Source organism: Sinocyclocheilus rhinocerous, unplaced genomic scaffold (genome assembly GCF_001515625.1).
Source record: "Sinocyclocheilus rhinocerous isolate Xijiao unplaced genomic scaffold, SAMN03320098_v1.1 scaffold1183, whole genome shotgun sequence".
In the NCBI taxonomy this organism is placed as follows: domain Eukaryota; kingdom Metazoa; phylum Chordata; class Actinopteri; order Cypriniformes; family Cyprinidae; genus Sinocyclocheilus; species Sinocyclocheilus rhinocerous.
The window spans coordinates 245245-257020 of record NW_015625028.1 but is presented as its reverse complement, the minus strand read 5'-3'; the positions used below and the strand labels follow the sequence as shown (position 1 = coordinate 257020).

Below are 11776 nucleotides of genomic sequence, written 5' to 3'. Positions count from 1 at the left end.
TTTATATTATAGCTTGCCCTATCATGGTGTATTTTTATTTGTTTTGTTAATAAAAGTTCTATGTTTTATATATACGCTAAAGTGAGTTTGACGTTGTATTTTATTGTTGCATTCAAGCAATTGATACCTAACTGCCGCTAATTCAAATGTGAAAGTAAAATGCGCACGGCGCTTTTAAGCTTTTTAAAAGCGAAGGAAAGCGAGGAAAAAAGGGGAAATTCAAACGAACTAAAAACGAACAATTGCTTTACTCCGAATTGCCGCTATTTGAAAGTGAAAGTAAAATGGGCACACCGCTTTTACAAGCTATTTAAAAGCGAGGAAAAGAGGGAAAGCCCCACCCCCGCGGTGATACCGGTATTACCGGACGTCGATTAACCGGTGGGAAAATTTCCTCACCGTCACAACCCTACAGGGGTATTTGGGGCAACTGGCGGGTGGATGATGGGACGGTGGACACTCCGTGAGGCATGAACACGCGATGTGAAGAGGACGCAGACAGAGCTGCTGTAGATGGTCATTAAGTGCTGTGAAAACAACAAACTAAAAACCCATTGTTTCTTTGTATTCTTAAGGCCGTTGTTTCACGTAATCCTTAAAGATGGGTTGAAGTAGCCAGTTGTGAGTGTAACAGTAGTCTCCATCTCAGACGACACGCCTAAAGACTGTTCATGGATCTGATTCTAATGTTTAAGTTGTATGTTTGCTTTGAAATGACAAGATCTTAACTTTTCTGATTGCATCTGTAGAACATTGGATGAGGTTTTTGACCTTTTGTAGATCTTTTGTAGCATTATAAATGTCTTTACTGTTTCTTTTGATCAGTTGGCACTGGCAGCAGTTCTTGTATGATATTTACACATGAAAGGGATGTGGAGCATAAAGTGGGTAATGCCGAAGTGTGACGTGGGCTGTTGTGGTGTAAAATGGCCAAGCATCATTGCAAACATTTGAATTGATCTGATCTGCTTCATGCGTGGCTCATGCATTCGGAGTTCAGAATGGAAACTGTTTTATAATATTATTAGTTGATGTCAGATTTATCATTTGCCATAAAAGAGCTGATGCACTTTCCAATAAAAAGAGAAATGTTTATATGTGTGACATACTTAATAATGAATAAATACTTAATTAATATTCCCACATGGTTTTACACAACATAAACACTGTTAGACATTTCTGTAATTTTTCAAACACCACATACAGATATTGACTGTATTTTTTTTAATTGCTGTGTCAACATTTTTATGTTTTCCAAACCTATATGAGTTGCTGGTAGCCATTGACTTCCAATAAAAGTGTAAAAGTTAAATTGGCAGCTAAGGTTGCCAGAACTTAAAACACATTAGTCACATTTTAGGTTTTACAGATTTAAACAAACATGCAAGGCTCACCTGGTTAGTGGCGTCAATAACTAAACTGGTCTATATCCAAGTCCAATCGCTAATGTTACTATTAGATGTTTTATTTACCATTTGTAAAATGGTCCAAAGTATTAGTTTTGCTTCCAGCAGTCAAGTCAACATCATGAAGAAACCTGCACGATAATCACATGCCGCAGAATATATAATTACTCTTGCATACTCCACATGCTCCACATATGCTTTTAAACTATAAATGTAGACAATATTCTGTATTTGGGTGATTTTGTTATGTTCTCTCAACTATGTTTAGCACATTTTGCCTCGTTTAAATTCAATCTGCAGGTTAAAAACTCAGGTTCAAGACGTTTTTGTCTTTTTAGCTGTATTTTGTAAGCTAGAAAGGTGTGACACAGTTGTGGAGTCCAGTCTGGGATGTGTGGGATGATTTGAGGCGAAAGAAATTAAAGGTAAATTATGCTTAAAAAACCAATTGTGTGCATTTCGCATGATATATTCATCATAATATTGTGTTTTTAGCTACAGCAGGACTCATTTTGCATTGCATGTTTATAGCTCAAATTTAGAAAAGTAATCAAAAAGTAATCAGTTACATTACTTTAATAAAGTAATTGAAAAAGTTACACTACTATTACATTTTAAGTAGGGTAACTTGTAATCTGTAACCTATTACATTTCCAAAGTAACCTTCCCAACACTGCTCGTATCTATAAAAGGAAAGCTGCCTCTATAAAATGAGTCCATCTTGACCCATGCTTAAAAAAGTGTCAGTGCAGTCACTTTACTGAGGGTCCTAACAGTTTTAGACCCGACTAATGACCCTGAGAAATGTTCATACGGTTTCAGCTGAAAATGCTCTGTGAGGAATACATTCAGTGGTTTAAATCTATAGATTTGAATGAATGAATGAATGTCAAAATGAAGTATGGGTATAGGTCTTTTCTACCCACTTTGTTTCTGTGGTCAACCCTGAGTGCAAAACTGATGAGCTGCAAAGATGCTGTGATTCCTCGAGTTCCTTCTGCCCTCCAAAAATCATCACGTGCAGAAAAGCAAGTAGAAACAGAAATGTCAACACAGTAGCCATATGTAAATGTCACTATTCCTACACTCTTAAAAAAATTAATAAATCAGGGGACCTTTTACCACACTTAAATTACTGCATAGTTGCAAAAATGTAAATTTAAAAAAGTTAAAAAATTCTAATTTATTGATTTAATTCAACCTTTTAAGTTGCAAACATTATTTTGCATAAACTTAATGGAATTGTCTTCATAATTTGTGAAAATTGGCCAGTGGATTTCTAGATCCCAGCATGCAGTGCATAGGACTGGATATGGAGAATACATATTTAAAATAAGTGTGTGTGTGTGTGTGAGAGAGAGAGAGAGAGAGAGAGTGAGAGTGTGTGTGTGTGTGTGTGTGTGTTTGTGTGTGTGTGTGTTTTAAGGGAAAGACCTGTTAGCATTTGCTTTTATGTTTGACATTTAAGACTTTGTTGATGTTTGTCGTTACCATTGTGCTAAAGAGTAGCGCTCATGGCTAAGTTGGGGGTGACTGTATGAGCCATGACTGTGCACGGGTTTTTATCCAAAGTAAACTTTTAAAAACTCGTCACTCACCATGACAATAGCCAAGGGAAGGTGGCATGGTGTTAAAACTTAAATCAACCAACAATGACTGAAAATGCCAGTGACAAGTAATACCTTACTTGTTCATTCATTTTGCATGTTAATTTACATTTAACGTGCTACGGTAGGCTGTTAATTTGAAAGGGGTCATGAATTGAGAAATCAAATTTTCCTTGATGTTTTGACATTTAAGGAGTCATTGTACAATAAAAATATCCCGTAAGTTTCAGAGTTCAAAACTTCCTCGTTAGTCCAAAAACAGCTTTTATTGAAACCAAGATCAGAAAACGACTCGTTTCAGATTTTGTCACATTATGACGTAATAGTGCAATGAAAGACCGCCTCTGCAGAATCAGATCAACGCCGCCTTCTACATCATCGTATCAAAACTCGAGTTGCAATGATGAGATCACTGCATTCATGCGCTCAACTGTCTGTCGTCATCTGCTACAATGAACCTTTCATGCAACAGGAGTAGATCTAAATATAATGCTATAATCAGCACTTTTCAAGATTAGTTCATCTCAATACCTCAGAAAACATTATCAAATAATTCAAAAATGCAGTTCATTACCCCTTGAACTAGAATATGTAAGATTAATTGTTTCAAGACCTATCAACCTAATTTATGCTACAAATTGGGTCCTATAACCCAGTGTAGTTTGTTGGTTGAACATGGTTTTATTTGAATTTGTCATAACTTCGAAACATTTGTTTTTAGAGTGTATATCTGGCCTACCGTGTCCCAGACATCTATAACTTTGCATGCCTGGCTGGACGTTTCTCACGTCACTGCTGGATTGGTCACACAAGCTTGGCTGTATCACAGTAACTCGACGCCTTCTCCAGAGAGCGTCTTTCCCCAATCCTACAATAGCACCACTCAGCACCGTCGGATCACAGCTTGACTCTGTGTTTTCCCCCAAAAGCCACATCTTGATTCCAACAAAACAGCACAGATCGGATTCTAATCTCCTTGCCTTCACCTCAACTCTGGCTTTGTGTGGCTTGAGTGACAGGGAATGATCATGAATCTGTTGCGGCATTACTGGTCTTACTGCACCAATAAAGGGATTAGCTGTTATTTTCAAGGAAGATTATGTTTTTAATATATAATTCATAGTTAAATGTGTATTTTCTTTGCTTCTAGTACAGCTTTCACTCTTTTGAAGGTTTTACAGTAATTTTGGAACATGGATGCAGGGATATGCTTCACTCTAAAAAAAAAAAAAATTTGAAAAAAGTTGGAAAAGTTTCCAACAAGGGTTTGAAGAACCATTTTAGGTTCCCCAAAGAACCTTTCAGTGAACGGTTCTTATTTTGTTTCTTAGTGTGAAAAACATTTTAATAACCTGAAGAACGTTCACTTTAAAGAACCTTTGGTGGAATGGAAAGGTTCCAGGGATATTAACGTTTCTTCAACCACAGATGCCAGTAAAGAACTTTTATATTTTTACGATTGTTCCATTCAAATTCAAATGTCAATGAGGCACTGATGTTGGGGGATGGATTTACGTGACATTTCACAATTTTAAGTGTGTTCGTCCTCATATATCCAGGTTTTCCAAGTCTGGGAACCTGATTCTTCCAAGAAAAATGTGAATCAAAATCAAGTCAAGCCTTCAGGCCCCTTTGAAGTTTGCTGATGCCCCCTGGTTTGGAACCAATGCTCTAGATATCGATGTTGTCATCAGCCACTGGCAAAAACCCAATATTGATAGACTACTAATATACACAATGCAATTCAATACACATACAGGGGCTATAATGGTACTGGGGAAGAGTGCAATGTGGTAGAAATAAACAAGAATACAATATAACGCATCTGAATTCTCTTTGATGTCATCAGGAATGTGATTTTCTACCTTAGTCTGGGGTCGATGCACATAACATGTTTTTAAAATTCATGACCAAATCTGAAACTACTGTAAATCTGGGCATTTATAATGTAATGTATTTTATCTCACACTGTAGTGTTGCATACTTGAGTGTGCATAGGTAGGTGGATGGTTGCGTGGGTGATTCATGTCTTCCTCTGCCTCTAATTTATTCTTTCTTCTTGCACAGAAAAGCACAATACCTCTACCAATTTACCTTCCCTCCTTGTACATAATCTGAGCAGCTCTCATGTGCTACCAGATTTTCCTGGATCATTAGAAACACACGCAGTTTAATTAAAGAGTGGGAAATGAGCTGCATCTAACTTTGAGACTCACTAGCCAAAATAAGAGCTTCTTCAAGGTGCTCAAGTAATTTTAAGTTTTAATTGCATGGCTTGAAGTATCATTCGTTCCCATATCACCAAAATTGAACAGGTTTAAAGGATTGGTACAAATCCCTAACTTCAAGTAAAATGAATAATAATTATGCCTTAACAAACCGCACTATTAATTATTTGCTGTGCCTCCAGAGTCTTTTCCTATGAGCGTTTTTTATGTGCTGTTACATGACAGTGACTGGTCCTCTAAGGAACCACGCGCTCATGCTGTAGGTGATGGTTTATATTACCATTGGAAAAAGAGGCCAAGACAACTAGTCGGTGTTGAACTCTGACCTGCAGTATTCATTTGCATCTGCATTTTAAGCTTGACTTTGCCTTCAGTAAAACTAATTTCCTTAGATTGGTCGTGGAAAACAGTCACTTTAATGCATTTATTTTTTTGCTCAATGTACCCTGCTTTACTCCATCCAAACTGTGATTTTTGTGTGTAGCAACCATTTCATTGTCCATTGTACTGCTGTAAAATCTGCAAACAGTCCAGAATGCTATACAATTATAAAACCAGAAGCAGGTGGTAGCAGTTTTTCCATGATATGTTAAAGTGATTGGCATCGGAAGCGAAATAGCTTACCCTATTTGTAATGCTAATGCTAATTAAACTACAGTAGTATCAGGGCTTGATCAGTGGAAATAAAGGCAGGTTGTGTAAAAGTGCCATTCGATATGGTGAGAGAGAAAGGGAAAGTGAGATGAGATAACTGTAATTAGAAGCCTAGAGAAGAGGTGGACCTGACTCGTATGGAAGATATCCAAGACTTTGTTAGCGTTAGACAGGCAACACTGTCTGAATGCTAATACGTGACACCTGTCCTGTCCTTGTTCTAGGTTTTTGCGTTCTCTTTGTCTCTGAACGTCTGTGTTTGAATGACCCAAAACGTTAAAAAAGGCACTTTGCAATTTGAGATCCAGCTTGTAAGAAAACACTGTCAACCAAACCATGGTTGGCACAATCAATACATTTTTGTGCTCATGAATTTATGTTGCTGCAGAGAGCATACTTGGTGTTCTGGATGCATGTTAAATGTATGAGTAATGTATACCTTTGTAAATTCCCATTATTCTCTTTTGCAGTGAAAGAACCTGGAGATGTCTCAGAAGAAGATATTCCTAGTATTGATTGCAATAAGTACTGTCAGCTTGCTTCTGCACCATGGGGGTCACTTGAACTTGTAAGAGCCTTTGAAGAACGATCCCTCCATTTGTCCCTACCTCGGTCCTATTGATGCACCAAAAAATCTTTTTTTACCAAAATGAGCAATGAGCCATCTCTCTATTTGTAGCTCTCTTGTAGCTCCATGAAGACACTTGACAGTCAAAATGCATCTTATGCCAAGTTCACACTGCACGATTTTAGCCCCAATTTTCACTCGCCGACAAATGTCAAATAACAAATGACAAATTGGAGGCAAAAAGGTGCTCGTTATTTCCTTATCACTTCTCGCGTGCGTTTGGTTGTGAAACGTAGTTTGCGGACCAGACAGATTTGTTGGCGATTCTTCCTATTGTAAAGTCATGCAGTGTGTAACCTCCTGTCGCCGATCCATCGTGCAGTGTGAACACAGCAGAAACTGAATGCTGCCCCAGATAGTCGTGCAGTGTGTGAAAACAACGGTGATCTGACGACTTTGAAAGTCGTGCAGTGTGAACTTGGCATTAGGAGAAGCATTAACTTAATGCACTGTTTTGGTCTCCAAAACTATTTTGGCCACATATTTGCAGTTGCCAAAATTTCAGAGCATCACTACTCATTCCTCATTTCTGCCACCATTTGTTTTTAGTCTATTCCATTTGATTCTGGCTTGATCTTGGCTGGTTTAGCTGTTTGACTAACTGATCTCCCAACTTGACCAAATCCCCAAAATGTCAAAAACCAGCATACCAGACCAGAAGTGGCCAGCTGAAATCAGTAAACCAGCTAAGGCTTGATTAAGTTTTATCAGTAGGGTATTTTTGTTTTTGATTTTCCATTTTTCTGATCTTTCAACATTGATTTTGAAAACTGACTGTATTTTCTTGATTTGTGCATTAACTCTCCCTCTCTGATTGCAGGACGTTAGAGGCATTCTGGTTGGGCTGTCCATCCTCTATGGCCTCCTCCACCCAGGGCAGCAGTGGACTTTCTGCTAAACACACCAGTGTAGCCTTCCTGAAGACGCACAAAACCGCCAGCTCCACTGTGCAGAACATCCTCTTCCGCTTTGCTGAACGCAACAACCTCACTGTGGCATTGCCTATTACCACCTGTGACCACCAGTTCTGCTACCCTCGACCATTCAGTGCCCACTTTGTTCATCCACACACTACACCACCTGACATCATCACCAATCACTTACGGTTCAGCCGGGCTGAGCTACGACGCCTCATGCCCAACAACACATTCTACATCACGATATTGCGGGAACCGGGAGCAATGTTTGAGTCTCTGTTTACCTACTTCAATCAGTACTGTCTTAGCTTTAAACGTGTTCCAAATGGCTCTTTAGAGACTTTCCTGGACCACCCGTGGAGCTACTATCGTCCAGAAGAGAAGGATTCAATGTATGCAAGAAATACACTGACCTTTGACCTAGGCGGTGATAAAGACCGGCCATCTTCAAAGGCGGCAGCGTATGCGAAACGATTCGCCGTAGAGATGGAGCGAGTGTTCTCCTTGGTTATGATCGCAGAATACTTTGACGAATCTTTGGTGCTGCTACGCCGCCTGTTGTCTTGGGATCTCGATGACGTTCTGTATGTCAGTCTCAACATGCGCACGCCTGACTCCAAGAGCAGCCTTTCCAGTGAAAATGCGGCCAAAATCAGAGCCTGGAACGCTATAGATTCCGTCCTGTATGATTACTTCAATGCCTCGTTGTGGCGACAGCTGAGAGAGTTGGGACTATCGTGCGTTGAGCGGGAAGTCCAGCTGTTGCGTCAGTCTCGTGACCGACTTGTCCGCAGGTGCTTCGGGGGGCATTTGCCACCGCTTCGCTCTGCTGCACAGATCACGAATAAGGAATTACGGCCTTGGCAGCCCAGTGCCAAAGTGGCAATCGTTGGGTATGATTTACCGGTTAACATAACACAAAAAGGCCATGTTCCTCCACCAGACGAGTGTCTAAAGATGATAATGCCGGAAGTGCAATACACACGGCTGCTGCTGCGCTCAGAGTCCCTACGTTATCGAAAGCGGTTTCCATTACGGAGCTCCCAGCAGACTTCACGAACTGTGGGACAAGTACGGGCACACAAAGAATCCCCAGCTCCGAGTTTGAATCCGCGACCCTCAGAGACTATGTCTCGGAGCACCAAAGGAGCGCTACGGCTTTCCCAATGACCAGTGCGAAAGGATAGTTAAACTCGTTTCCTTTTATTCCCCGTTCCTTGCAGCTAAATGTCCATGAGATGTTGGAATTACTTGAAAGCTTGAGGTCATACCTCATTTGTATTGGATGTGAGCACAACCAAACGTACGCTCGCAACATAACTGTTCTAAAACTTAGAAAAATCTTTGTGTGTTTATCAAATTGAAATGTAAAAAGGTGAAGGAAAATATACATTGAAGTCTAAAAGCCTGATATCTGGAATGTGTCTCAAACTCTCAAGGACTATCACTCCACATACATTCCATCACTCACTGTTTGTATTTAAGCCATCATTACCCTTCTGGAAAATCCTAAATTAGCTCAAGTTTGTACCTGGTTTTAAATGGTTTCTAGCTAGTTGAAGCTAATCTCATATCATTGCTGGTCCAAGCTTGTATTGAAGGTTGATCAGCTGTATTACCAGCTGGTGATGTTTAGATGACCTGGCAGATCATCTTGGTCAGGCTTGATTAGGACTACCTTGATAGACTACCAGCTACAAACCTATTTGATGTGACCTTGATATTATTATTATTTTTTTCTTCTGGTAATTGCATTTGAGCATTTTAAGGCTTCCTTTTTACCAACAGCAATCTGTTTGAGTGTGAACTTTTACACATGCTTATCAACATACTGACAGCTGCACCTGAGCCACAAATCACCATAATTGACTCTTCAGTTGTGGTCCAAAAAACCCAGCATCATGTGTCGATGATGATGCAGCCGTGTCGAAGGACATTTAAATATTTAATCATTTAATCTTTAGCCTCTCCTTTGGCAGCGCTAGGGTTACACAGCCCTACATTTTTATGAGGCCACTATGGACCAGGCCAGAGAGGTTCATCCTTGACTAGAAGCGGGGAATGGTGACAAAACAGTTCATCTACTTTGAAGAATCATCACTATATGTCATAAGCCAGAGTGAGCAGTGTGTTAGTTTCATTTTTATGTGTTTTTATTGTGTTTTTCGGGATGATTATTTTCGGGATTATAATGCAGTGCACTTGCAAATATGTAACTTATGTAGGCTAATTAAATTATATTAGGAAATATAGCTCCACATTGTCTAAGACATACTCTATACAGTAAATGCAAACACTTCTAGCTGCGCACAAATTATTTTAACAATACTTGCGTAGAGTGTGCTTCTTGCCTAACTTTTCTTTACTGGAGCTTCACTTAACAAAGGTACTGTGATGTAGAGGTACTGGGTGGTGACCGAACAAATGGTGGCCACCCTCATTAAGAGTCATGCCAGTTGAATGTAAGAACATTGCTCCAATCTGAACATTGTTCTGTGTACTGCTGAGGTGTCTCCACAAACAAAGTTGGGAAACACTTATTTAGGGCACCAAATAGAAACTGAATACCTCTGAAAGAACAGCCTCTTAAAGAACATCGTTTCTAATATTGGTTTCTTTGCTGTTCAAAGAAAGAGGAATTTATTCTTGGACAGGATGAAGCTAAATTTGCTGTTCTCACTTGAACTTTCCCGCAATAAGAATTCCCTTCATACTGAAGTGAGGTTTTCATTTTGAAAACCTCAAGTCATAATTCTCATCCTTCATTTGGAAACATCTCACATATTTCTTCAGATGTACTGTATTTTAGAGAATAATATTTGGAGCAATATAGCAATGGTATGTACGCCATAACACAATTACTAGTCAAATGAAGGAATCTAGATTAAAGCATCATGAGCGCCTTGAAACAATTATCCACCCATAAACCAACTCCTTTTTTTAGGAGTGCTAGATGATACCTAAAGAAATACTGTTAGTGTTTGTTGTGAACATACGGTCTGGATCTATGAATCCCAAATCTCATCCAAAATCCTCATGTTTCAAAATTGGAAATACCTCAGATAATACAATTTAAACTGTTGTTAATGGAAGCGTCTAAGTCCTTAAAGACAGTCGAGACATTAGACATGTAGAAAGTGCTCTTTGATTGTATATAATGTACTTTCTGTTGAACATAACACAATTTTGAGTTTAAATTTAAAGATGAACTTTGAACACGAAAGTCTTCATTCTTGTTTGGGCTAGAAAACCTCTCGGTAAAAAATGCTGGAGACAATTCAATGTTGTTGTTGTTTTTTTTTTGTTATCTTTGATGTATTGTAAAGAAGAATTAGAAGTAAAGCATGGAGTGATTTGCCATAATTTACTGTATACAAAGAATCTGCTGTGCAACCGGATGACCTTTTCATAAAGACTGTGAAGAGAGAGATTTTCATGCTTTTTGTGCTGGATGATTTGATGACAATAGATGTTTTTCCATCAAATTCATTCTTTCATACTCTATTTATTTAACTGCTACATTCAATGAATTTTTAGGGGCTTTGAATAAGATGCTTCTGACAATCAGAGGTTTGCTTCTGAAGCTGTGTAATGAGAGATGTGAAAACATTGACCATTAAAGCTGGAAAAACAACATCCTTCTGGCTCATGTGCTTCATTCCAGTCATCAGGTTTGATCTTTTTGTCTGTTAATAGTTCAACTTTTTTGACTAACAAAGGATTAAGCATTGAGTAGGAGGAGCGGCGCAGTGAAATTTCAGCTGGTCCACCCTGATATGCTTTCTAATTCATGTGTAAAATATAATATTCTCCAACATGTTTTTGTGCTATTTAGATGTCATCTGATATTGAACCCTGCTGGAAAAACTTCAACCTTCTTTTTTTTTTTATATGCCCTTAATATGACACATGCCTGGGGTTTTAACATTTCATGTGTTTTCATATTGCTTTGCAGTGTTTTATAAACATCTACCACTATCATGGGTTTATCATTAATCTATAGGAGCTGCTGAAAAATGAAAGGTGAGTAATAAAACGGTTTTACACATGGGGATGGATCTCAGTCAGCAGGTTTCTTTGTCACTCTTTCAATAGTTACGTAACCACAGAAAGCCTTTCATTAAATAGTCGATACGCTAATGTGTGTTTCTGTACATTTTCATTAGTTCTTCCAAAGCAGTTTTGTGATTTTTATACTTATTTCAACTTCAGTACTTTAGGTTAAAGAAAATGAGAATGCAATGTGCTTGGCTTGACCTTACATTTCCAATGTGACATTGATTTTGACAAGTTAATTGATTTTATTTTACAAGAAAGAGAAATAAATGTGATTCTT

The 11776-nt window shown here is 38.7% G+C and overlaps 1 protein-coding gene across 3 annotated transcripts in view; it reads left to right on the top strand.

The window, feature by feature from the left end:
* gal3st3 (galactose-3-O-sulfotransferase 3) overlaps nucleotides 1-10976 on the top strand; it is a 24221-nt gene extending 13245 nt beyond the window's left edge. For 2 of the 3 annotated variants that reach the window (XM_016562549.1, XM_016562556.1), the window contains exons 2-3: nucleotides 6366-6463; nucleotides 7344-10976. In XM_016562549.1, the coding sequence (XP_016418035.1) occupies nucleotides 6381-6463; nucleotides 7344-8610 (1350 nt within the window). In that variant the 5' untranslated portion in view covers nucleotides 6366-6380 and the 3' untranslated portion in view covers nucleotides 8611-10976. Of the gene's footprint in view, nucleotides 1-1801; nucleotides 1832-6365; nucleotides 6464-7343 lie in introns of those variants that run through there. The other variant, XM_016562566.1, reaches the window with a different exon arrangement.
* The last annotated feature ends 800 nt before the right edge of the window (nucleotides 10977-11776 follow it).